At 42.9% G+C, this 27,068-nt stretch overlaps 4 protein-coding genes across 5 annotated transcripts in view; 2 read left to right on the top strand and 2 right to left on the bottom strand.

Moving 5' to 3' along the window:
• Positions 1-12,043, bottom strand: part of LOC108152367 (homeodomain-interacting protein kinase 2) — a 37,764-nt gene extending 25,721 nt beyond the window's left edge. The window contains 2 exon segments of the mRNA XM_033387644.1: positions 6,572-7,266; positions 11,739-12,043. Of these exon segments, the coding sequence (XP_033243535.1) occupies positions 6,572-6,836 (265 nt within the window). The 5' untranslated portion in view covers positions 6,837-7,266; positions 11,739-12,043.
• Positions 12,044-19,996: 7,953 nt separating this feature from the next.
• Positions 19,997-25,797, top strand: LOC108153369 (peptidyl-prolyl cis-trans isomerase-like 1). Of its 2 annotated transcripts, XM_033386983.1 has the most exons (3): positions 19,997-20,147; positions 20,222-20,318; positions 25,356-25,797. In XM_033386983.1, the coding sequence occupies exons 1-3, from the start codon at positions 20,068-20,070 to the stop codon at positions 25,704-25,706; spliced, it is 528 nt and encodes a 175-aa protein (XP_033242874.1). In that variant the 5' UTR covers positions 19,997-20,067; the 3' UTR covers positions 25,707-25,797. The 2 variants fall into 2 exon arrangements, with proteins under 2 accessions (XP_033242874.1, XP_017138828.2); XM_017283339.2 differs by lacking the exons at positions 19,997-20,147; positions 20,222-20,318 and adding an exon at positions 25,034-25,184 and having other exon boundaries at positions 25,259-25,797.
• Positions 22,162-22,858, top strand: LOC108153564 (BTB/POZ domain-containing adapter for CUL3-mediated RhoA degradation protein 3-like; the record flags this gene model as incomplete). Its single annotated transcript, XM_017283640.2, has 1 exon — positions 22,162-22,858. A coding segment is annotated over one exon (690 nt), but the record flags the coding sequence as incomplete, so codon positions are not given.
• Positions 25,729-26,907, bottom strand: LOC108153368 (BLOC-1-related complex subunit 6). Its single transcript, XM_017283338.2, has 3 exons — positions 26,454-26,907; positions 25,937-26,393; positions 25,729-25,866 (listed from the first exon to the last, which is right to left on the bottom strand). The coding sequence occupies exons 1-3, from the start codon at positions 26,800-26,802 to the stop codon at positions 25,821-25,823; spliced, it is 852 nt and encodes a 283-aa protein (XP_017138827.1). The 5' UTR covers positions 26,803-26,907; the 3' UTR covers positions 25,729-25,820.
• Between the last annotated feature and the right edge of the window lie 161 nt (positions 26,908-27,068).

Raw genomic sequence — 27,068 nt, 5'->3', positions numbered from 1 at the left:
TCCAAAAAAAAAAAAAACAAACGAATGAAATTTCATTAAAAATTGATTGATTGAAATAGAAATTAGAGAAGAAGGAAGAGAAGGAAACCGATATGGCCGTAGAATAAGAACAAGAGGAAATTGTATAAAGAATTGAAGGAGAAAGGGAGGGAGATAAGAGAATACGATATGGAGGAGGATTTTGTAGAGAGAATTGAAGGGGAAAAAGAGGAGAAGCCCATTATGGCCTTGTAGAGACAATTGTAGGTGAATACTGGGAGATTTTAGAGAGAATTAAAGCAGTGTAGAGGGAGATTTGAAAGAGAATTAAAGCAGTATAAAATACGATTTTAGAGACATCTCAAGCAGTATAGAGGGAGGTTAGAAAGATAATTAAAGCCGTGTTTTGGTAGATTTTAGAGAGAATTAAGCAGTTTAGAGGGCGATTTTAAAGTGAATTAAAGCAGTGGAGGTGGAGATTTTAGAGAGAATTAAAGCAGTATAAGATGCGATGATAGAGAGAATTAAAGCAGTTTAAGATGCGATGATAGAGAGAATTCAAGTACATTTTAGAGAGAACTAAAGAAGTTTAGGATGAGATTTAAGAGAGATCTCAAGCAGTATAGAGGGAGGTTTAAAAAGTAATTAAAGCAACTTATGGGGAGATTTGAAAGAGATTTCAAGCAGTGTAGAGGGAGCTTTGAAAAACAATTGATAGACCGAGAGTATAGCTTTCGCTATAATTAAATATTTTTTTTAGAGAATGGAGACAGAGAATAGGGTAAGATTTTATACAGATAGAACAAATGGAGAACAGGGGGATATTCTGGAGAGAATTGAGGGAGAACACGGGCAGAGATCTGAAGCAGAAAGAGTATCCGGGACTGGCCTTAGCAGAGACTCCTGGTACAGAGATACAGAACTCTTCGAGTGCATACTCTCTCTTTTCTTTCGAAAATCTTTCTTCTTTTTCTAGGCTTTTTGTCCAAAGAGTCTCCCAATTGCTTTTCTCCTCCAATTCTCATATTCTGACAACAGTTCTTCGCTTGACATTCTCCAGGGCTGTTGACGAGGGTTACTGTACTTTTCACATCAGCGTTTCGCCGGCCTGTGCTGCCTCTCCGGTTCCCACACAATCATCGCTCTCTCTCTCTCTCGCTCTGTTTTCTCCCCATTTCCATTTCCATTCCGTTCCATTCCCTTTTTGATGCAGTTTTGTTGTTCTGTTTTTGTTGTTGTGGGAATTGTTCATTAACACTTGTTAACCCAATTTAGATTCAATTTCCATAGACAACGTATCGCGTGTATCTGTGTCTGTATCTGTATCTGTATCTGCAACTGTGCATTTGTATCTGTATCTGTATCTGCTGCTGCCGCTGCGAATAAGAGGCCCTGCATTGTCACACGCACTCGAATTATACAGCTACAGATTATACAAAAAATAAAACACATATAAGAGATACAAAATACACACAGATACACACACACACAGCTACAGCGAAGAACGTATCGGCGGCAATAAAACAAGTGACGGCGGGGCAGAGGCAGAGGCAGAGGCAGAGGCAGACATTGACAGCTGCCGTCCGCTCGACAATCGCCGCTCGACAAAAACAAACAGCCTCAAGGTTTACCGCTTCCCAAAACGAGGGTTAAACCAGACGCCGGCGGGGGCAGGGGGCGGAGGGGGGCCCCAGAGAGGGTTAACAGAGCAAGCAGTGCAAAAGCGAGAGAGACACAGAGAGAGGGAGACAGACTGAACGAATGCGAATTTTCTTTCAACTGTTTTTTAAAGCGCGTTTTTTTGTTGCTTTTTGTCTGGTGTTTTTGTTTTGTTTTGTTTTGTTTTGTTTTTGGGTGAATGATGAATTTCAAGTTTGACCTCCATTTGTCGCCATTCCAAGCTCCAAGAGAAGATGGGGAGAGAGAAGTGGTGAAGCAGTACCCGCGGTGGAGCAGCAAGAGATTGAAGTTTTATTTTCAATTAAAAAAAAAAACAAACCACGGGAGAAGAAACAAGTTCTCGAAAGCCTCCACCGCGCTGCCCCGAAAACTGGTCCGATTTCTCAAAGTTGCTGCTCCAAAGATGAAGCGAGAGACAGCGAGAGATCCATGAGAGAGCACCTTAGACCCATCGCTAGAAAACTAATCATATTCTTTGCCAAAAAAGATCCCCAAAAACTCACTTAATCACGATGCAAAAGGCCCCTCGAGGAGGGGGCAATCAATCCATTATTAATTTTTGTATGAATTACCTGCAACGAAAGAATGAAATAAAAGTATTACAAAATATAGTACTTATAGAAATATGCCCCCTCATTGCCCACCATTTTGTCATTAATTTCGAGTACTTTTTCTCGTTTTTTCGCTCTCTCTCTATCCCTCTCTCGGGCCGTGTCACCTTCAGGGCCACAAAAAGCATTCCATGTCGTCTGGGCCTCGAATAAGTTGACCCTATCAATCATACATCAACGACCGCATAGTACAGTGCGGGCTCTAGTGGCAGGGACCCATCTACGAGGAGAATTCATCGAATGGGGCCCGAACCCTTACCTCCCCCCTGCTCCAAGGGCTCGCATGTCAAAATAAAGATAATTTTTGGCCATTCCGCTTTATCTGCGTCTTATCTGTATTTAGCTCATTGCCTCTCCTCCCTCCCCCTCCTTCTGGGTTTAATTGAAATGTATGTGGGGTGCCAGAGGGGTGTCTCCCTCTCCCTTTGACCTTCTCCGGAGCCGCGTCGAGAGTTCGATTTTCAGTAGGGCGATCGCCAAGACGATCTCTCTCCCCTTGAATCCCGTATTCATTATTCATTTGCAAGGCCTATGACTATATTCATGGGATTAACGCGGGGTTTTTTGGGTCGGTCGTTGGCTCTACGGCTCTACGGCTCTACTGGGGAGGCTCTTACGACTCCGAATCGGAGTCCGAGACTGAAACTGAATTACATTTCTTTACCGTTTTTCTGTCGTCTGTTTTCGGAGTGTGTCTGTGTGTGTGTGTGTGTGTGTGTGTGATCTTGGAGGCGGCCTACGTGCTACGTGATGTTTTGCATGGAAATTTTCAATTTACATTTTGTATCTCTGCCTCTTATCACCCTGTATGCCGCTCTCTGCAAAAATTTAAGAAAATTCAACAGCAATAGCAAACGCAAGCAGTGCACTGCTGGAAGGAAGGAAGGAAGGCAAGCAAGCAGTGTGGATGGAGTATGTTCCAAGGGAATTGCTTGAAAGCAGTGCCAGAAGGAGGGAGGAGGGGAGGAGTCGTCAAAGTATATGATTGACATGTGAGCTTTGCCCACTATCTCTGTCTGCCTCTCTCTCTCTCTCTCTCTCCGTCTCCCTCTCCCATCGGAGTGGAGCTTCTGGTGCGTGGGCTGTGACGCTTTGAAGAAACCTTCGCTGCTGCGTCGCTGCTTCTCTACTTTTGTAGCTGTGGCTTTTGCTCTTTGTGTGTGTGTGTGTGTGAACAGAAAGCACACGCACACGCATACCCATAAACAGAAGCAGAAGCAGAAGCAGGGCCTGGGCATGGGCATGGGCATGGGCATGGGCATGGGCATGGGCTGACATTAACGTATCACATAACCAACAACAACAGCAAGTCAAAGGAGAAGAAGAGGTAGAGGGAGGGGGAGGGGGAGACGGAGAGAGAGCAGCCGGGAACTGCTTTAATGAGAGATGCACGCGTGTACCAATTTCCCTTTTTGGGGGAACGAGTGTGGAACCTGTTTGTCACCTCTTCTTGATGGCGATGGTGGTGTGGTGGAACCTGTTCCCAGAGACAGACCTTCCTCCTCCGGGCGGTACAGGGTGCCCCGTGCTCTCACGTTATCATCTCTAATATTTCACACGATACAATGTCTCGAATAAGGGCATCAATCAACAAGGAGCCAAGCATAAAGCAGTAAACAGCGGCAGCAGCAAGCAGTAAACAGCCAACCAAAACAAGGAGGCAAAGTGAAAGATTCTCCGCCGCTATTAAAGCTGCCCAAAAACAACTGTAAACCAGGCTAAAAAGGAGAGCAGAGCAGGCTTCGCACCGGTTATGAACGTACGTGTGGCTCTCTGTCTGTCTGTGTGTGTGTGTGTGTGTTTGCGGAGAGAAATTGCAAAAAAATAAAAAGGAACGCCTACACAGACAGACAGACAGACAGACAGTCCGAGAGTGTGGAGTGGAGCAGGATGGAAGAGAGGAAGAGAGGTTGCCCGAGTGTCTGCAGTGCAGCTGTGTCTAGGCTCCTTTCACTCCCACACTCAATGCGATCCACAGGAGAGGAGGACAGAGAGAGGGAGGGAGAAAGGGCACCAGTGAGGGCAAAAATATTAGCAGAAACGACGAAGATTTATGAGCGAAAGTCCAGCAACAAAGCAAGCGTCGATCTCCAGAGAGACAGAGAGAGAGGGAAAACCGCAGAGGAAGTCAAGAACGTTAAAGCGAGACGATAATTGGGGCAGGGAATGGGGTTTGATGTGCGGCGGGTCGGTGGCAAGGGAGATCAGAGATCACCGATGGATAAAGAAAGCTGTGTGGCACTCGAAAACTCCAAAAGAAATGCCTTTTCCCTGCCCTTTTGATGGTATTTTGCTGATCTCTTGAGAGGGAAACCTTAACGAGTAGAGTTCTTTCGGAACTGGGATACAACTTGTTTATTTATTCAATCCCGTTTCTAGGAACCCCGTATCCACTAATTTTCCATTAAAATACCAATCAAATCTTTATCTCCGTTCGGTATCGCTCTCCGAAATGAATTTCCAAACATTTCCACCCACCAAAAGCCAGCAGATAAGCGATAATAAAAATACCAATAAGATAAGTGGAAAATGCGGTATAATCCACAAAAACGATGGAAAATACCAATTTGGATGGGCGGAAAATTCGCAAACAAACCAAAAAGATATGGGGCTAAATGTCAACAAGATAAGCAAAATATATGTACAATATACAATACAATTTTGGCACAAAACATACAGAAATCCACCGACATTTGGGGCATGGCCACGCCCTTAACCAGAAATCGAAATCGAATAAACATTTCGACTAAACCAAAACTAAAACCAAAACCAAAAATCCCGATAAACAAAATCAAAATAAAGACAAAAAACCGCAGAAAATATTCCCACAGTTCCAGTTCCATTTCCAGGTCCCAGACTCGAAAACCGAAAACCGAAAAGCGAATGACGAAAAGCGAAAACCGAAATAACAACTACGGCAAATATTTTTATAAGTCGCAATAAGCGAAAAGTAAATATAGGGAAAAGAAAAGCAGACAAGCAGTGGAAGAAGGGAGGGAGGGCGGAGGAGAGGCCGGAGAATGAGGGAGGAAGAGTAGAAGACAAATTTAGATTGGGAGACAATTGGGGTGGTAATTGCGTCCGCTGGAATTTTCAACGAGAAACGGAACGGAATGGAACGCAACGGAATGGAATGGAATGGGGCTGTACGAGTGTGTGTGTGTGTGTGTTTGGGAAGCGTGTGATATATCAAACAATAAATCATAATAGTCATAAAAAAAACTCACAAAATAAAAAACAGGCGAATAAAATAAGGCAGAAAACCAGAAGAAGAATAAGAATAAACGAAGGAGGAAGAGGAAGAGTCAACAAAAACAGAAAGCAACAACAACAACAAAAGTTCAAGGCAATAAAAACATCAACAGAAAATAAAAGATTACAAAAAAAATGCAAGCTTCTTGGTCTAAAATTTTGTATACCCCTAAAGATCGCTTCTACCTATGGATGCCATATTTTTAGATTGGAACTACAGTTTGAAATTTGGGATTATCTTAGCTATAGGATATAGAAATCCCAGTACGGAGAGACTTTTAAAATTTGGGCTCTTGGAAAACACATAAAATATACCCAGTAAGGGATTGTACAGGGTGAGCAGGGAGAGGGGATTGCGGGGGACTGTGCAGGGGTGTCAGAAGCAGTTCAGGGAAGAGGTGGGGAGGGGAGTGTGTCAAATGCTGAGACAGACATGTTTCAGCATGCAATCGTAATCAGAGATAGCGTGAAAGAGTAAGCCAAAGACGGTGAAAAACGAGGAGGAGGAGGAGGAGGAGGAGGAGGAGGAGGAGGGGGAGAACCCAAACGTCTGGGAATGTCTCTGGGAAGGAGAGAGCAGAGCAAGCCATGTGAGCTGCTCTTGCTTTCTCTCTCCCTCACTCTCTCGAGTAACCAAGGCGTCTTTTGTGATAATCAACAATGGAAAAGGGGCAGGATAGGGGGCGGGGGGGAACAGGCAAAAGCGATAAGAAGCGAAATAGAAGAGGCATCAGAACCAGCCACAGGCAACAACAAAAACAAATATATATATACATACATATATGTTATATGTAATATTATTAATAAAAACCCTCTTTCGATTTGCTGCCCTCGGCGCGTGTCTGATAACGATAACTCGGGGCCCAAATGAAACGATTGTCAGCAATCGATAAGTGCTATCAGCGGAGGGGCATGGACAGTCCGCAAAGGAAATTAAATGGAATATAAGGCCTATAAATAGCTGTTTCTGGGTGCAGTTCCCCGGGGAAGGACTGCTTTCACATGCACTGCTTACACTCTAGCGGGATGTCGCCTTCTTGCACACTCACCTGTTTGACGCTTTCGCTTGATTGTCGCTGCCGCTTCTGCTGCCGCTGCCGCTGCTGCTGCTGCTGCTTCTGCCGCTGCCTCTGCTTCCCTTTGCTGCTGACGCTGCTCCTGCTCCACGACAAACGCCGTTAGATCGCTGCTGTAATACGATCCTTCGCCCAATTCCAGTCCTAGACCCAGTCCCACTCCTCCTCTCACTCCCACTCCCACGACGGCAGCGTAGTCAACGAAATCGGACGCTCTCAGCTGGTGGGACGCTCTCATTGGCGCATGCTATCCCGCTCTGACTATTGGCTTGGGTTGATTACGCTCCTCTTCTTCTGTCTCTCCCTCTCTCTCTCTCTCTCTGTCGTCTCTACCGCTTTTGCTCACTTAACACTCAATGGGATCTCATTGGAGTGGTTTTCCTTGGAGCGGGCGGCGGTCGGCGTCGGTCCTTTTCTTTTTTCTTCCTTACAATTACAAATTCGTTTTGTACAAAATTTTCTTCTTGTTGTCGCAACGATTTCCCTTTGACCAAATGTTTGCAAATTTTGGTATTTTTGACAATTTTTCATTTCCCTTCTTTGGAATTTTTGCTGGTAGCTTTTTATAGTTTTTGTTTGATTAAAATTGAATACGAAGAATTATAAATATATTTACAAAAACCTTATTATCAAAGACAAAGACAATTTTTAACAAATTAAAAGATATTCTGCAAAAAAGAGAGAGAAGGGGAAATTTTTAGAATTAGTAAGGTGAAAAATAGATAGAATAGAATCCAAAAAAATCCATCACGTACCACTCACACACACACACACACACACACACACACACAACGGCCTACCTTTTCACTTAATTTGATTTTAGAAAAATTTCCATTCAAATGTTTTTGTCCAAAACAACACCCAAAAATAAATTACTATTTTTTTTAAATTTCTTTTTTTTTGCGCTTGGGGAAACCACGCAAAAAGCGTACAGAAAGAGGAGGCCCCTATCAAAACAAGCCAGAGAGGGGGAGGCAGCGGCGGGGCAGCGACAGAGACAGCGACAGAAGCCAGAAAGCAAAAACAGAATTTCTGGAAATTACGCACTTGGCCCAAAGCACACACACACACATGGCCGATAGGGTAGGGGGCTGTGGGGCCTGGGATTCTCTTTTTCTACGCACTTTGCTATCAAAAAAAAAAATAAATAAAATAAAATAGAATAGAATTCCCAAGAAACCCTCGATAATTCGACAAAATCGGCAACTTTTTCGTAAACAAACCCAAAAGCAAAAGAAAAAGCAACAAAAACATTCAAAAGCAAACAATAAAAAGCCGGTTCCAGAGTTATTAATGCCTACTTCCCTCCCTCTCTCTCCCACACACTCTCTCTCACACTCTCTATCGCTGTTGCTCTCTTCATTCATCCAGGCTGGGCTCGGCAAAGAAGTGCGAATGGGAGAGCTGTATGGAAGGAAAGGCTGAAAACAAAGTGGTGGCAGAGCAGAGGAGACGAAAACAAACACGCACAGGCACAGACACATGCAAACAAAAATACACACGCACACACACGCATTTGTTTTGTAATTTCTTGGGGAGACAACGCAGGGTAGCCGGCAAAGAATCAAGCAGAAGTATCCAGAAGCAGCACACAGCAGAGCTTAAGCAGTGCCTCAGCAGATGCTATGCAAAGCCTAAGCAGTGTCCAGGCAAATCCTAAGCGGACTTTAAAGCCAAAGCAGCGAGAAAGCAGTGCTACAGCGCTGCGTCTAAGCAGAACATTTGTAAACAGAGGCCCAAGTAGCGCTTAAAGCAGAGCTCAAGCAGCGCCGCAGCCGTCATAGGCCCGAAAACACGTTTCATCTTGTTTTTGCACTCTTTTTTTTTTGCGTGCAACTAAATTAATATTCATATTTGTTTTTGTTTTTTTTTTTGTGGATTTGTTTGCGGACATAAAAGGCTTAAGTCGTAATATTACAACACTCTCACACGCACACACACACACACACACACACACACACACACACAAACATAGAGCCATAGAGAGACACCTGCCATCAGGCGACACCTTTTCGGCCGGAATTTCTGTTTATTTATGAATTTTACTTTGTTTTTGGACCTTACTCTTCACCGTCTTGCTTTTTGCTGCCGCAGCAGCAGCTTCCAGGCAGAGGATACACGTACGTACACGTACACATACACATACACGTGTCTCTCTCTCTCTTTACACAATCTCTCTGTTTTTCTTAATTCTTCTCCTTTTTCTGGTTTTGCTGCCTGCCGCGTGCCGCTTGCAACGTCCGCTTGCCACGCCGTTTGCTGAAAGACTCTCGACGGTGGCTTGCGACTGAGGTTTAAGCCCCAAAGGCCCCAGAGCTCTCTCGCTCGCTCAACCGCTGTCTCTCTCTCTCTCTCTCTCTCTCTCTCTGTTTCTCTGTCTCTGTCAATAGGCGCCGGCGCAAGCTTCAGTCGCACTCTGGTGCTGGTGCTGCCTCTGCCTCTCTGCTGCTGCCTCTGCCCCGGGGACGTATCGCGAAATCACTTCTTTTTTATTTTTTTTGCTGCTTACGTGGGTGCTGCGGCTACCCTGCTTCGCTCTTCCCAGCACACAATGCAACAACCCAACAACCCACCCACCCATCAGCGCGTGAGAGTGGCTCCATTTGACACGTAAGGATTTGCGTCGGCAGCGACGGTGCGGTTGGCAGCGACGCGAACAGCGAACAGCGGACAGCGGACTGTGGGACAGTGGAGGCGGCAGGCAGCGGTTGGCGACTGGATTAGGGACAGAGGCTAAGAACCGGTAAAGGGGCGGGGCACCTTGCAAAAATAGTTGCATGGGTTTGAGAGGTTTATGGGCGAAAGGGAGGTAGGGAGGTAGGGGCAAGGAAGGTGTGGTAGCCGTGGGCAGACTTAATTACTAACACACACACCAACACACTCGCAGAGAGTGGGAGAGCGAGAGGTGGGTGGGTGGGTGGGTGGTGTGAGTGTGAGTGTGTATGTGATTGAGTGAGTGTGGAGCATATTTTTAGACCAAAACCAAGAAACAGTTATAGTTTCACTCTCTATGCAGCAAGAGGGAGACTGAGAGAGGGACGAAGAAGGACGAAGACGGGAGAACATCGGTGGAGTGTTTCGGGAGCAAAGAGCCCCCAAGGAACCGTGGAAAATCGTGGGTTTTTCCCGTCAAAGGATCAAACGAAACCATATGGATTCCGCCCAAGCCACAACCCACGCAATAAGACACATAAACAAGGGTATGGTATGGTATAAATTAAGGAACCATTTAGGGAGCTGAGATTCAGTTAAAGAGCTACTTAAAGGTTATTTCCTCCCTCAAGCATCAAGCATCATATCATGGAAATACATAAGGGTTCTAATAGCCATCATCATAAATGATAACAATGCGGGAGGTTATAGAAATAGAAAGAACACAACTACAGATCGCCTGCAGAAGACCCCGCTTCTGTTTAAAGAGTAAATAATTGAATGGACCCACATTATTTGCACTATTTCTCATATCCAAAGATTGTTGCTTTAAACCGTAAAAGCAAAGTCGGATTGTTTGAGAATCCGATTCAGAAGGGAGAAATATGCAAGATGTCTCCTCTTACGACTCCTTTTCATTGCACTTCCAAACAGAAACCTAAGCGAAATACCATTTCACAATCTGTTTACTAGATTCTCTATGGAAATGTAATCGAATTCTCTCTGGACTTGTGATCGCGCTCTCAGCGGGATTCCGGACTTGGCCCTCTAGGGTGTACGGTTATAGTCTCAGCGAAAACGGGTTTACTGCCAGCGCCGCCAATCTACTCCTCGCCCTGCGACAATTCCATCGCCTACGCCGCAATTCAATCATCGATATGGAGGACAAGCCAGTGAGTGGCACGCGCAGGGGATGGGGCAAGCAGTGTAACAAGCAGTATAATAATGGACAGCAGAAGGGGGCATCAATTACAGGCCAATCAAAGCTGGAGAGAACGACTATCCCACCTCCACTGCCTCCCATCCCCTTCCCCTCCTTGCAACGGTCACCCACTGGTAATCGCATTTGTGGAAAACTTTTCAACAGCTGTTCAACGGGGTATGGGAGAGAAAGAACGAACAGGGACACTCAACATATGGGAAGCTTTTCACAATGTTCTAGATTCTTTTTTGTTCTTGTGGAAAGACTAATTGACAGCTGCTACGGCAGGGGGAGCAGGAGGAGCAGGGGGGTAAAACCCACAAGCCGAAGGACGGTCCCACTCGTTAAAGTTGTGCAACAATTTCCCTTTAAATGATTTACATACAAAACACACAAAAAAAAAAAAGAGAGAAGGAGAGAAGGAAGCCAGCGCTGTAAGCAGCGCAGTTATCGCAGGCAGCGACTGCAAAAGAGAGAATTTCGGTATCCTTTGCATGAATGAGCGTCAGTCGACGTGCTCTCTGGCTTTGCTCTCCCTCTCCCTGTCTTACGCTACCCCTGAGCGTTTTGTTGTTGTTGGGAGAGCAGCCGGCGGCGTTTCTTTGATGAATCGTCGACGTTTGACGACGATGATGATGACGCAGCGCCTGCTGGAGGAGTAAGAGATGTGGAGGGGGAAGACCAGTCCAAAACATACACCACTTACTCCTCACCCCCCTCTCCACACCCTCCAACCTCCAACAACAGCTACAGCAATAAATTCCAAACACACAAAATACGACAATACCAAATACCAAATGTGAATGAAAAAAAAGTCCCCTGGACACATGGCTAACGGCAGCTTGGGAATTTCAACACAAAAAAACATCCTTCCGTAGGAACAAGGCAAGGAAGGGGTAGGACACACGCATTTTCCATATGGCAGCTCTTTTGTAGATGTTTTTCTGTACGCCATATTGTTGCTAAAAGCAACAGCAACAACAATTTTACAGCGAAAACAAGTTAAAAATGCAATTGAAAAGTATGTTGATCTCTCCCTCTCACACGCTACGTGCGCTACTTTAGGTTCATCGTTTTCAATTCAAGAGTTTCTCTCTCTCTCTCTTGCTTGCTCGCTCGCTCTCCTCGCACACAGCAAACACAAAACAATAAAAAAAAAGACACCAACAAAAAACATGCACGCACACACGCACGTACACACACACACACACACACAGAACTCGCTCGCTCGCTCTCTCTTCAATTACTTTTTGCTTTTGGAAAAATGTTGTTGAAATTCTTGCTTACTTTTAGTGGTTTCATTGAATTTTCATGTTGTGAAGAAAGTGTAGTTTAGATTTATTTTGGATTATCATAACCCACTCGCCGCCATATTTTCCGACTCACTCACGCACACGCCCGTATGCTACACATTGAAAAAAATATATTTTCATTCGCACTCTGCACTATGAGGCACCCGACGCCTTCTTCGCGTTTCAGTTTTCAGTTCAAAAAAAAAATAAAAAATTACAATCTTGAATCTTGTTCAATCTGAGCGATTAACAATTTTTCACGCGCGCGCACGTCTTGTTTTTTTTTGTTGGGTGGCAAGCAGTGTGACCGCGGATTTATTGATAAAATAAACCGTCCGACTCTCAGAAATATACCGAAACATACCGCCTTTTTTTTCAAAATATACCGTAAATATACTGACGAATTTAAGTACTGTTTTACATATTCCTCGTTTTTGATATTCCGTCGAATATTACTAGCTATATAGAACATTTAGCACTGCCCTTATAATTTTATCCCATTGATGAATCAATTTTCTACAAGATTGGCTAGTTTTTAGTCCTGGCTTTTATTGTATTTTGACTAAAACAAGATTTAAACAAAATAGTTCAACAAAAAATCAGTCGCGATGTTGCTGGTATTTGAAGACATGATGCGTGTATAGGCCTTTGTGCACCCTATTTCGTTAGTTTTATATGAAGATGAAACGTAATTTATTAAGACCTTTTCTCAAATTGATATTCTTTAGACATATTCAAGTACATTATTAGTATCTTGTATATATTTATGTCGATCCTGATACCTACTGAGCCTTGGAAGACAAACATTTTCTCAATTCTATATCATCCATTTCCCCCAGGGTATGTGTGCATGGAATGGGACTCATTGTTCTGAACCGGTTATGACGACTAATTCTTGGTTAATCTTTTTTCCGTCGAATATTCTCAGCTATATAGATCTCTTATTTTTGCCCAGATAATTTTATATGATTGTTGAAACAATTTTGATCAAGATTAATTATTTTTAAGTACTTGCATGTTTTTTGTTTTGACAAAAACACGATTTCAACAAAAATGTTCAATAGTCGCAGGTTGTGACGTCAATGTTGCTGGTATTTGCAGACTCATTTCTTGTCAACCAGGGTATGGGCGTTTGTATACCCTATTTCGTGAATATTATATAAAGATACTGTTTTCCAAGCTGCTTTCAAATGTAATTAATAAAGGCCTTGTTTTAAATTGCATTTGCAACATATCGTTTAAAATAGATACTGACTTGTTTCTGCATTAATTAGAGCATGGGATGAAACACATTTCCCCAATTCTATAACATAAATTTTCCCCAGGGTATGAGTGCATGGAATTAGCAGCATGTTTGTGTATGGAATGGGACTCATTGTTGCCAAAGCGAACTGCGGCGAACTGCGGCAAATTCAAATTCGATTCAAAAAAACGACCAATTCCTCATATTCTTTGTTCCGTCGACTATTACCAGCTAAATAGAACATTTAGCCATGCCCACTTAATTTTGTACGATTGATGAATCAATTCTATACATGATTGGCCTATTCGAAATACTTGCATTTATTGGATTTTTATATAACATTGAAAATTAAATTAATAGATTGATGAAATTGACAAAAATACCATTTAGCACTAAAAAACACCACATGGGAGCGCGGCGAAAACCAGTTTCTACTGTATAACCCTCAGAACAGCACCGAAATATACGGTCCCATTTTCAAAATATACCGTAAATATACTGACGAATTCAAGTACTGTTTTACATATTCCTCGTTTTTGATATTCCGTCGAATATTACTAGCTATATAGAACATTTAGCACTGCCCACATAATTTTATCCGATTGATGAATCAACTTTCTATTTAACTGGTGTAATCTTAATACTTTCTTTTATTGAATTTTGCGTAAAAAAAGGTTTTAGCGAAATAAGTCAAACAAAAAAACGAGGGGGAACGTTGTGAGTTGCTGCGGACACCGCAACTCTACAGTTATACCCGATACTAAGTCACCACCCGGAAGGGTGTGGGGCGAAATTTTGAGATACACGTTTTATAGTAAGATCTAACAGGAGTGCGGATAACAAATTTGGTTACTCTAGCCTTAATAGTCTCTGAGATTTTTGAATATCCCCAGATTTTCGTCCTTTGCGGGGGCGGAAGGGGGTGTGGCGAAATTTTGAAACAAACTTGTCTCGGTCCGATATATTAGGAGTGTGGATACCAAATTTGGTTGCTCTAGCTTTTGTAGTCTCTGAGATCTAGGCGCTAATGTTTTACTCTAAGCAAAGCCGCCTATGCTACGTGTGTGTTAGAGAGAGACAGGGCGAGAAAAAATGAAATTGTTTTCTTGATGCTGGCTATAATAATAATACGATCCAATTCAGATTCTGCAGTCTTAAAGATATGGTCATTCTCTACAATTCTACGGTTGGTTTTTTCATATCTTTAAAATTGTGGATGCCACAGATTTTCATCCTTTGTGGGGGCGGAAGTGGGCGGGGCGAAGTTTTGAAATATTTTTGTAGCAGTGACATATCACAGAAGTCTGGATCCAAAACATCGTTGCTCTAGCTCTTATAGTCTTTGAGCACTAGGCGCTGAAGGGGACGGACAGACGGACGGACGGACAGACGGACAGACGGACAGACAGACATACAGACAGGGCTCAATCGACTCGGCTATTGATGCTGATCCAGAATATATATACTTTATGGGGTCGGAAACGATTCCTTCTGGACGTTACACACATCCACTTTTACCACAAATCTAATGTACCCCAATACTCATTTTGAGTATCGGGTATAACAAGTAGCAACGTAGGTCAATCAAAACAAACGAAAAAGGAAATTGCTCAATTTTGATATTCCATTAAATAATGCTGACTAACTAAATCTCTCAGCAATGCCCACATAGTTTTATCCCATTGATGAATAAATTTTCTACAAGATTGGATAGTTTTTAATCCTTGCTTTTATTGTAAAAAAAAGGTTTAAACGAAAAAGTTCTTCAAAAAAAGAGTCGCTATATTGCGTGTAAGCCGTAGTATAAGCCTTTGTATACCCTATTTTGTTAATTTTATATGAAAGTATAAATATTGATATGAAGATAAAACGTAACTAATAAAGACCTTTTCTCAAATTGACATTTTTTAGACATATTCATGTATATGATGAGTCATGAGTGTGTGATCTCGATCCTGATACCTATCCTTGGTCTCTGTAAGAAGACAATAAGCTTTAAAATATCGTTGAAATATTGAAAATAATATTAAATAATATTGAATAATATTAAAATATATTGAAAATAAATGGTTTTTGCCTGGGATGACAAACATATTCACAATTCTATCACATCCATTTCCAGGATATGTGTGCATGGAATGGGACTCATTGTTGTGAACCGGTTATTACAGATTCTACCCGATTCAAATAAATACTTAAATATACCGTCTCATTTGAAAAATATAACGTAAATATACTGACGAAATATAATGGATATATACTTATAATTTAATTTATGAATTTTAGCTTTTTGTTGAAGCGGGAGCGGCTGGTGGTTAAAGGAAATGGTTAACAAGGAGATGGTAATAGGTCTCAAGGGCATATACAAGCCAAAACAAGTGTGTGCAACATGCGCAAAAAGTAAAATTTGCGTGCAACCATTTCAATCGAGCACAAACAGGTCAAAGGGCGTTCTAGACTTAATATATACTGATGTATGCGGTCCAATGCAAAAGCAGTCAATGGGAGGCAATCGATATTTCGCCACATTTATTGATGATTGTTCAAGATATGTATCAGTAAGTTTCCTAAAAACCAAAGATCAGGTTTTCGAGGCTTTTAAAGAATTTAAAAGTCAAGTTGAGTGCCAAACTGGGAGAAAAGTCAAGGTTTTACGAAGCGACAATGGCCGAGAATACATATCAAACGTTTTTGATAATTACCTAAACCAAAATGGAATAAAGCGAAACTTAACAGTGCCATATACACCTCAACAAAACGGAGTCGCAGAAAGGGCCAACAGAACACTGGTAGAAATGGCAAGAAGTATGCTGCTGCATGCTGGGTTAAGTGAATGCTATTGGGCAGAAGCGATTCGAACTGCCACGTATTTGCGAAATAGAGTGGCAAGCAGCTGCTTGAGCGGGGTGACACCTTTTGAAATATGGACAGGTAGAAAGCCAGTGGTATCGCATTTAAGAGTTTTTGGCTCAGTAGCGATAGCTCTAGATAAAACAAAGAAATCAAAGTTCGCACAGAAAGGCTTAGAGTATATAATGGTGGGCTACTCGGATACGGCCAAAGCATATCGTTTGGTCAGTTAAGAAACCAGGAAACTCGTAGAGAGTAGGGATGTCATTTTTGTAGAACCTGAAGGGGGCAAACTAGATGCATCATGTTCCAATGACATGGCATCAATTGAGGTTCAACAAAACCAGGACTCTGTACCCGAAATGGATAGCGAGCAATTTAAAGATCCAGAAAATGAGCCAGAAAATCAGGAGGAGATTAGGTCTAGTAATGACATTCTTGTAATTCCAGAACCAATAAGAGGACCAGGACGCCCAACCATAGTACGGACGGGCAAACCAGGACGACCAAGGAAGCAGTATCATATGCTCAATGCGATACTGGCAGCAGACGTACAAGTTCCACAAAACTACGCACAAGCTGAACGGTCTACTGAAGGCGAGATATGGAAAGCATCAATGAAGGACGAGTACGAATCTCTCGTGAAGAACGGCACGTGGTCGCTTACTAAATTGCCTAGCGGGAAAAAGTCCATTGGATGCAGATGGGTTTATGCAGTTAAGTCCAATCCGGATGGAAGCGTGAACAGGCTCAAATCACGTCTGGTGGCGAAAGGTTGTAGCCAACGCTACGGGATCGACTACAAGGAAACATTTGCACCAGTTGTACGCCACGCAACTATCAGGTTGATAATTGCACTTGCAGTCGAACATGGTCTCCACCTACATCAAATGGATGTTGTCACGGCGTATCTCAACGGCGAATTGGAAGATGAGGTTTGTATGAGACAACCTGAGGGCTTCATCAGCGAAGTTCACCCAAATCACGTTTTGAGGCTTCACAAAAGTATATATGGCCTAAAACAATCAGGAAGAGTGTGGAACTCTACGTTGGATGCAACGCTGAGACGCATTGGTTTTATACCGACTGTCAACGAACCCTGTCTGTATTGTAAGCCAGGTAAAAATATGTGTCTAATAGCTGTCTACGTAGATGACATTATTTTGGCGTGTAAGGACCTAGATGATTTATCTGATATCAAGATAAAGATCGCAGCAGAATTTGATGTGGTTGACATCGGGCCTATGCAATACTTTTTAGGTATTAAGTTGAAACGTGAAGGCAGTACGGGTGCGATTTCAATCAGCCAACGGAAGTATATTAGAGAGTTGCTCGAACAGTACAATTTGAAAGACTGTCGACAGACGTCCACGCCTCTTGAAGCTGGTTACCAGGTGGCATGCAACAAAGAGGACTGCCGCAGGGTCGACATCACATCGTTCCAAAAGCTAATTGGAGAGTTATCTTATCTTGCTGTTATGACTCGTCCGGACATTGCGCATTCGGTGAACAAATTAGCACAACGTAACAAGGATCCTCATTCCGATCATGAAGCGGCAGCCAAGCACATCCTTCGATATTTGGCAAAAACTATCGACTGGGAGATATGCTACACAAAGCAAGGAAAGGCAATTGAGTGTTTTGTTGATGCAGATTGGGCAAGTGATATGACGAACCGAAAGTCATTCACTGGCTATGTATGCATGTTGGCAGGAGGAGCGGTTTCTTGGGAGTCAAGAAAGCAATCGACGGTTTCCCTCAGTTCCACGGAGGCAGAGTACATAGCCTTATCATCTGCAGCAAAAGAGGCGATATACTTTCGCAGCCTACTGATTGACTTGAAGCTGATATCCAAGGAGTCAGCTATTCAGATGTACGGCGACAACATTGGAGCACAGCAGCTTGCTAGAAACCCCATGTTTCATGCACGTACAAAGCACATCGACGTCAAGATACATCATATTCGAGAGGTTCTCAAGAGAGGTGAAGTCAACATTGCGTATCTGCCAACCGATGAGATGATAGCAGATGTCCTCACAAAGAACTTAGCCAAGGTTAAGCACCATAAATTTGTATTCGCATTTGGTTTAAAAGATCGTTTATAAGTGCTTGACATGTTATTGGATATTAGTTAAGTATATTTAAAGTTTGTAAACATGCGTTGTGTTAAGGAGGAGTGTTCAAAGTGACCGCCACGATAATTAGATATTGATCTCTAACAACACTGCGCATGTGCCCTGCTGCATATCGATGTTCTCATATCGATATTCTTTTTTCGGCGTCTGTCTCTTGCGTATGTTACTCGGAAGCACATACAATTCTGTATACTAATCTTCTGCTGTCTTACAAATAAAATAACTTTAACAGGTTCCGTTCCACTTGTAGATATATTCGCTGAAGTCTGCAATCTCTGGGAGCTGCCTGAAAATAGCCCCGCGTACGAACATAAGCCAGCTCTCACCTAAGAATTCTGTGGAGCGCGGGGACTCTATGTCGCAGTTTATATGCCACTCCTGCATTAATGGGGTCCAGAGTGCATATCGATATAAGCTAAAATTGGACCAAGGACCTGAAAATTATCAACGTTTTCATATAGTTTTATCAAGCGTTTCGGAAAATGAAGAAGCGTACACAATTAATAGCAACGATAAAGAGGAGAATCTCATTCGTGCAAGTGAAAGCCATGGGATCGAGGCAGAGCACGAAAATGAGCAAAATTATGCAATCGAACAAAGAGAATAAGAGGCAGGAGTCAGAGAAAAAGAACCATCTATTTGAAAATGAGGGTTTCTTGGGGACGATGGAAATTCTTATGAGCATATCAACGGATACCGAGAACCAAGAAACCGATGACCGGGCGAAGAATTTCAAATAATATCAGAAGAAATTAGAGTTCTATCAGAACTTCAAAATGTATCGGGACGAAACATTTAAGAATGGGGGGGAGTTAACGTACCCAATTATATTGAGCTCTTATACGAGTTGTAAGCAGGGGTTTTCTAAGACGAAAACAATTTCAATCTTGGGCCTCCACCTAATTGGTTTTTTTCAAGATATAAGGTCGGAGGAATTTTGAACAAATGAGCGGCAGACTGGGAGCATTCTCCAGAGAGAATCGCAGCAGTCAGACGTAAATTAAGCCGCAGCAGCGTAAATCAGCCGAGATTAAGCAGTAACCCTAAAAATTGTTGTTCTCACACATATCAGACTACCGCGAATAATAATATCAATAAACTATCTCTAAATAATATATTAAGAAATACTTCTAATTTAATTTAAGAATTTTAACTTTTTGTTGAAGCGGAAGCGGCTGGCGGCTAAGAGCCGGAAAGCGGTAGCGGCGGTAGCGGTGGTTGAGATTCAGAAAGAGTTAGGGGTCAAATTAAATTATGTGGATAAGGTCGGAGGAATTTTGAGCAAATGAGTGTCAGACCGCACGTTGCCTTCATTTTATAGGCTGCGGACACGCGAAATTGAAGCAGCGCAGCGCTGCGCCAGACATAATAATTTCATCATGCGCAGGCGCAGCAAGCTCTCTGCCCGCTTTTCATTGGTTCTGCTCACCATTCCTTTGTATATGTATGCATGTGTTTGTGTCTGGGCCTGGGCCTGGGTAAATCTGGTGATGACAGCAGTGCCTAGTGATGGACTTTTTCGAAAATAATAAGCGTATAAATACTTAGCCCAAATAGATAATTATTGTAATGTGAAGTCATGATTTAAATATATTATGTATTTTAACATGTGTTGTTTATCCGCTCATTATATTCGTACAGTCTATATTAAAAAATTCATGCCAGCAATTCTAAAGCCTATACATGCAGCATAAGAAAACATAATATCACATATATTGTTGGGTATTGCACGACACATACAACTGCGCTGCTGGGTTGCTGTGACGCGCCGTGTCATTAACAGAACGTGACGCCACCAGAGGCGAATGCATAAAACCCCGGAGCCAAGAACCCTGGGGCCGCTTACGAAAGTTCGTTGGCCGACATATCCTGTATGGTTCGTGGCTCCGGCTAACTTTGGATGACATATGTATTTAAATATTTTATGCTTGGAACATTGTGACCAATGTTGCCCCCAAGATGTATTTTGGTTTTGGTATTTTTATTTTTTTCGGTATTATTGCATTATTGGCATTTCTGCATAAAACGGTCACCGGTTACACTGTAACTTGTAAACAAATTCTCGAATTTCGTTTAAAACACAAAAAATCCCGAAAATGTTGGCCCTGCCTGATCCCGCTGCTGGAACCATACCCGACAAGGCATGGCAGCCACATTTTGTGACCCTTGAAACGAGGCAAGTCCCGGCTACAAAATTTCAATGTAAAAATATAATAATTTCCCTTGCGTTTTTCCCGCTTTTTCGAACAGCATGGGCGAAATTACTGTAGAACTGTACTGGAAGCATGCCCCCAATACGTGCCGCAACTTTGCAGAGCTCTCTCGCCGGGGATACTACAACAATGTGGTTTTCCATCGGGAGCGGCTGGCGGCTAAGAGCCGGAAAGCGGTAGCGGTGGTTGAGATTCAGAAAGAGTTAGGGGTCAAATTAAATTATGTGGATAAGGTCGGAGGAATTTTGAACAAATGAGTGTCAGACCGCACGTTGCCTTCATTTTATAGGCTGCGGACACGCGAAATTGAAGCAGCGCAGCGCTGCGCCAGACATATTAATTTCATCATGCGCAGGCGCAGCAAGCTCTCTGCCCGCTTTTCATTGGTTCTGCACACCATTCCTTTGTATATGTATGCATGTGTATGTGTCTGGGCCTGGGCCTGGGTAAATCTGGTGATGACAGCAGTGCCTAGTGATGGACTTTTTGGAAAATAATAAGCGCATAGATAGCGTATAATACTTTAATTTTTTTATGTTTTTTGTATTGTTTGTCTATCTTTAACAGTGGGCTGCTCTTGCTCTTGCGGTCTTAAAGAGCTGTAATAAGCGCTCCATTTATTTCACTGTAAACGAAAGGAAAAGAATAGGTATTTATTGAGAATTTCCTCGGACCGGATGAGTAGTTCCCATGAATGGATGTCGTTTGGTACGCTCAACCGGATTGATAGTCAGATGCAATTGTGTAAGCATTATCATTTCGAGTATATATATTTAAGCAGTGTCTCTATATAATTACTAATCAGATTATAAAGAATACAATACAATGGAGTTGCTGCGTTAGTTTTCGAAAAATGTTTAAAAATAGTTACGATCTTGCTTGCGGAGGAGCCTGTCATTCATTTAATTTTTTTGTCCATCGCCTATCGTATAAATTCGTTCAGTCTTTGTTAATCAACAATTTTACTTTTTTAAAGTGATTAATGGTTTACGTTTGTTTTGAGTCAGAGAAATGTGCACTTAACGAGAAATGCAAAGTTAATTAGAGAAACCTCAATTTAATGAACTTCTTCTGCAATGACTGTCTCCGTTCGTTCCATATAAAAATTTGTGTTCGCATTTTTGGTTTATAATAAAATATACTTAGCCCAAATAGATAATTATTGTAATGTGAAATCATGATTTAAATATATTATGTATTTTAACATGTGTTGTTTATCCGCTCATTATATTCGTATAGTCTATATTAAAAAAACTCATGCCAGCAATTCTAAAGCCTATACATGCAGCATAAAAAAACATAATATCACATATATTGTTGGGTATTGCACGACACATACAACTGCGCTGCTGGGTTGCTGTGACGCGCCGTGTCAATAACAGAACGTGACGCCACCAGAGGCGAATGCATAAAACCCCGGAGCCAAGAACCCTGGGGCCGCTTACGAAAGTTCGTTGGCCGACATATCCTGTATGGTTCGTGGCTCCGGCTAACTTTGGATGACATATTTATTTAAATATTTTATGCTTGGAACATTGTCGCGAGTGAACGAACAAAGTGTCTTTTGCGTATGTATGCGTGCTTGTACGTGTGATGCTTATGGCAACGATCAATTTTTCTGAATTCTAAACGGTTTGACTATTGGAGCTTAAAATGAAACGTGAAAAGCACAACGAAAATGTTTGTTTGCCAATTTTACACATAAATATACTGTTAGGTTGGTTTAGTATTATAACCCTACATTTGTATTTACCTTGCTGCTAGCTTATGATTATTAGTGTTAATCTACAATTGCATTTATTTGAACGTTGTACGGAATATCGAAAGTATCCGAATAAGTATCGATATGAATTATCGTCCGATAGTTCTAGTTCTGCGAACTAGAACTATGCGAGAACTAGATCGGAAGAGAACTAGAGATCGGAGCTGGGTTCAAGACCCACCTTTGCTGTATCGACAAGACGGAGAGGTTGGTGAGGAATAAAGAAAATAATAATCTTAAGCGCTATGTTTAGTGGTCGCATGGAGGTGCTAACTGATTCAGAAGGTTGGATACTAATAGATCGCTGTGGAAACCATTTTGGAATCATACTCAACTTCTTGCGCGATGGCAGTGTCCCATTACCCGAAACTAACAAAGAAATAGCTGAGCTACTTGCAGAATCAAAATACTACTGCATTACCGAGCTTGCATTGTCATGTGAACGGGCAATATACGCACACATTGAGCCAAAACCTATTTGCCGCATTCCATTGATAACTTCGCAAAAAGAGCAACAACTTCTAACCAGCGCGTCTTCGAAACCGGCTGTTATTTTAGTGGTGCAGCGACAAAACAACAAGTATTCATACACAAGCACATCCGATGACATTTTATTAAAAAATATTGAACTTTTCGACAAGTTCTCTCTGCGTTTCAACGAACGCATTTTATTCATCAAAGATGTTATTGGACCAAGTGAAATATGTTGCTGGTCCTTTTATGGGCACGGAAAAAAGGTTGCTGAAGTGTGTTGTACTTCTATAGTTTATGCAACTGATCGAAAACATACTAAAGTGGAATTTCCTGAGGCACGTATTTACGAAGAAACACTTAAACATCAGTGGACTTTTTGCGCCAATAATACATATTACAATACAATAGCCCAAAAGATGCGGAAAACATGAATAAATAAACATATACACGAAAAAAAACTAAAAACACTTTACTCAGACGCTTTTTTGGTTCTGCTCATCTAAAGACACTTTAGCTGTGAGCGCTTGACCAAAGTGTCTCTCTAAGTTGTTATTGTGAGACACGATCGTGTGTCGGGCTCAACCGAAAACACGAAACACATAACACAAGCGAAGAGACAAAAAGTGTTCTGCTCAGTGAGAGACCGTGTCTGCGTGGTCTTTTTCTGTTTTGTCAGTGACGAGACAGCAAAGGGAAAAAGTGTTGAACTTTGTTTGCGAGCTATGGAATAAAGTAACACTGCGGAGCAGACGCTCCAAATGAAATTATCTAAGTTCACTCATATTACACCAGCGCAAAGAATGGCGAAGGTGTGCCTGGATGATTCCGTTCTAGTTGTGGATATATTCGCTGAAGTCTGCAATCTCTGGGAGCTGCCTGAAAATAGCCCCGCGTACGTCATAAGCCAGCTCTCACCTAAGAATTCTGTGGAGCGCGGGGACTCTATGTCGCAGTTTATATGCCACTCCTGCATTAATGGGGTCCAGAGTGCATATCGATATAAGCTAAAATTGGACCAAGGACCTGAAAATTATCAACGTTTTCATATAGTTTTATCAAGCGTTTCGGAAAATGAAGAAACGTACACAATTAATAGCAGCGATAAAGAGGAGAATCTGATTCGTGCAAGTGAAAGCCATGGGATCGAGGCAGAGCACGAAAATGAGCAAAAATATACAATCGAACAAAGAGAATAAGAGGCAGGAGTCAGAGAAAAAGAACCATCTATTTGAAAAAGAGGGTTTCTTGGGGACGATGGAAATTCTTATGAGCATATCAACGGATACCGAGAACCAAGAAACCGATGACCGGGCGAAGAATTTCAAATAATATCAGAAGAAATTAGAGTTCTATCAGAACTTCAAAATGTATCGGGACGAAACATTTAAGAATGGGGGGAGTTAAGGTACCCAATTATATTGGGCTCTTATACGAGTTGTAAGCAGGGGTTTTCTAAGACGAAAACAATTTCAATCTTGGGCCTACGCCTAATTGGTTTTTTTCAAGATATAAGGTCGGAGGAATTTTGAACAAATGAGCGGCAGACTGGGAGCATTCTCCAGAGAGAATCGCAGCAGTCAGACGTAAATTAAGCCGCAGCAGCGGAAATCCGCCGAGATTAAGCAGTAACCCTAAAAATTGTTGTTCTCACACATATCAGACTACCGCGAATAATAATATCAATAAACTATCTCTAAATAATATATTAAGAAATACTTCTAATTTAATTTAAGAATTTTAACTTTTTGTTGAAGCGGAAGCGGCTGGCGGCTAAGAGCCGGAAAGCGGTAGCGGTGGTAGCGGTGGTTGAGATTCAGAAAGAGTTAGCGGTCAAATTAAATTATGTGGATAAGGTCGGAGGAATTTTGAGCAAATGAGTGTCAGACCGCACGTTGCCTTCATTTTATAGGCTGCGGACACGCGAAATTGAAGCAGCGCAGCGCTGCGCCAGACATAATAATTTCATCATGCGCAGGCGCAGCAAGCTCTCTGCCCGCTTTTCATTGGTTCTGCTCACCATTCCTTTGTATATGTATGCATGTGTTTGTGTCTGGGCCTGGGCCTGGGTAAATCTGGTGATGACAGCAGTGCCTAGTGATGGACTTTTTCGAAAATAATAAGCGTATAAATACTTAGCCCAAATAGATAATTATTGTAATGTGAAGTCATGATTTAAATATATTATGTATTTTAACATGTGTTGTTTATCCGCTCATTATATTCGTACAGTCTATATTAAAAAATTCATGCCAGCAATTCTAAAGCCTATACATGCAGCATAAGAAAACATAATATCACATATATTGTTGGGTATTGCACGACACATACAACTGCGCTGCTGGGTTGCTGTGACGCGCCGTGTCATTAACAGAACGTGACGCCACCAGAGGCGAATGCATAAAACCCCGGAGCCAAGAACCCTGGGGCCGCTTACGAAAGTTCGTTGGCCGACATATCCTGTATGGTTCGTGGCTCCGGCTAACTTTGGATGACATATGTATTTAAATATTTTATGCTTGGAACATTGTGACCAATGTTGCCCCCAAGATGTATTTTGGTTTTGGTATTTTTATTTTTTTCGGTATTATTGCATTATTGGCATTTCTGCATAAAACGGTCACCGGTTACACTGTAACTTGTAAACAAATTCTCGAATTTCGTTTAAAACACAAAAAATCCCGAAAATGTTGGCCCTGCCTGATCCCGCTGCTGGAACCATACCCGACAAGGCATGGCAGCCACATTTTGTGACCCTTGAAACGAGGCAAGTCCCGGCTACAAAATTTCAATGTAAAAATATAATAATTTCCCTTGCGTTTTTCCCGCTTTTTCGAACAGCATGGGCGAAATTACTGTAGAACTGTACTGGAAGCATGCCCCCAATACGTGCCGCAACTTTGCAGAGCTCTCTCGCCGGGGATACTACAACAATGTGGTTTTCCATCGCATCATTCGCGATTTCATGATTCAGGGCGGCGATCCCACGGGTACTGGACGCGGCGGCACCTCCATCTATGGCTCTGAATTCGGAGACGAGCTCCATGGCGACCTCAAGCACACGGGCGCTGGGATCCTATCGATGGCGAACAGCGGCCCGGATACGAATGGATCGCAGTTTTTCATCACTTTGGCGCCCACGCAGTGGCTGGATGGAAAGCACACGATCTTCGGCAGGGTCTACACGGGCATGGAGGTGGTGAAGCGCATCGGAATGGTGGAGACGGACAAGAACGACAGGCCGGTGGATCCATTGAGGATCGTCAAGGCAAAGGTCGAGAAGCTCTGATAGTCGAATGCTCCCAAAAGGACAGTTCTTTGTTTTTGTAATGTTACTTTATGATTGGAATGGAATGAAATGACTAGAAAACACACACAAATCCATGTTCGTTTTGCTTCGATCCTACATAATGCTGTCTAGCGTGTCCACCAGTCGCTTGATCTCCCTGCTGAAGGGACGAAAAGGAAAAGGCGTTGTAGGACATACAACCTTTAACGATCTTCAGACGGACGACTCACATTCTTTGGCCCAATCGCTCTGTGGGCTTCATCGACTTGGTGATCTCCTCCGTTTTGGCCAGCAGCTGGTACTGGCATTTGATGTTCGCATCCAGCGTATCCGTCAGCTTGTTCACCGCATTCTTGTGCACCTCCACATTGTCGGCCGTGATCGAGGAGATCGAGTGCAGCAGATTGCCCAGATTCTCTAGCAGATTGTCCACCGAGGTTGCAAGATACTGGGCCTCCAGCTCAATGTCGCTGAGCACGTTGCCATCCACCTCTGGGATATTCCGCGACTGGAGAAAGCGGCGCGTGAGGATACCTTCCCCTCCACCAGGGCCCATCGATGTGGAGGGCGTCGTATGCTCCGAGGAATAGTCCAAAGGCGTGCCAGCGCCAGCCCCCTCACGCAGCTTTTCTTCCAGATTGTGGGCCACAAAATGTCGCATTTCCCCGGACTCCACATACGGAGCATCTGCTTGGGGCGGTGAATCTATAGAAAACGTTGCTAAAGGAGATTAAGATTATCACTCACTGGTCTCCGACTTGCCCCGCATCTGGAGGGGCTCCCCGGAGCTGTCTTTGGAATTGCTGTCGTCATCGTCGCCCTCCGGCTGATCCTCCTCCTCGCCAGAGTCCAGATTCACGTAGCTGTCGTCCCCATCCTGGCCGGGAAGGCTGTTCGTATTAGCCGCCGTTGGGGTGATGTCCTGCAGGACGTGATCGGGTACTGCCCCCGGATATTGCGCTAGAAAGGGGATCTCTGTGTAGGATGAGGCGGGTGTGTCACTGCTCGTCCGCTGCGCGTGCTCCCCCTGCTCGTTCTCCTCCTCAGTGTAGCCATAGCGCGGGCGGATGGGTATGTCCTGGCTGCGGTGTGTCATGGTGCTTGTCCTAGGGGTCTGCCAGATGCAAAAGGTTGAAACAAAGAAAAAGCGAAGACTTTTCGGAATAAAAACAAACTATTCGGCAGAGTGTGACCAGAGTCGGCGAGGGCGAAAACGCAGCTACATGCGGAATTGCGCCAATTTGAATATTGCGCAAACGAAAGTATCGCCGTAGTATGAGTCGCAACGCTTTAACGCAGTGTGTTACTTGAACTTATTTTCATTCTCTTGATCTGGCTCTGCTTTCAGGCGTTTTCTCTGGT

Source organism: Drosophila miranda, chromosome XR (genome assembly GCF_003369915.1).
Source record: "Drosophila miranda strain MSH22 chromosome XR, D.miranda_PacBio2.1, whole genome shotgun sequence".
Taxonomy (NCBI): Eukaryota; Metazoa; Arthropoda; class Insecta; order Diptera; family Drosophilidae; genus Drosophila; species Drosophila miranda.
Note: the sequence above shows the minus strand (reverse complement) of the source record. Positions and strands in the feature narration are given on the sequence as shown.

What these genes read in the sequence shown, in the direction of transcription:
- LOC108153369 (XM_033386983.1), top strand. Translation starts at nt 20,068, where the DNA reads ATGTTGGCCCTGCCTGATCCCGCTGCTGGAACCATACCCGACAAGGCA. An exon ending in TTTGTGACCCTTGAAACGAG is followed by an intron (nt 20,148 to 20,221) that starts GCAAGTCCCGGC and finishes TTTTTCGAACAG; the next exon opens with CATGGGCGAAATTACTGTAG. An exon ending in GGGGATACTACAACAATGTG is followed by an intron (nt 20,319 to 25,355) that starts GTTTTCCATCGG and finishes TACAACAATGTG; the next exon opens with GTTTTCCATCGCATCATTCG.
- LOC108153368 (XM_017283338.2), bottom strand. Translation starts at nt 26,802, where the DNA reads ATGACACACCGCAGCCAGGACATACCCATCCGCCCGCGCTATGGCTAC. An exon ending in GCGGGGCAAGTCGGAGACCA is followed by an intron (nt 26,394 to 26,453) that starts GTGAGTGATAAT and finishes CGCCCCAAGCAG; the next exon opens with ATGCTCCGTATGTGGAGTCC. An exon ending in GAGCGATTGGGCCAAAGAAT is followed by an intron (nt 25,867 to 25,936) that starts GTGAGTCGTCCG and finishes TCGTCCCTTCAG; the next exon opens with CAGGGAGATCAAGCGACTGG.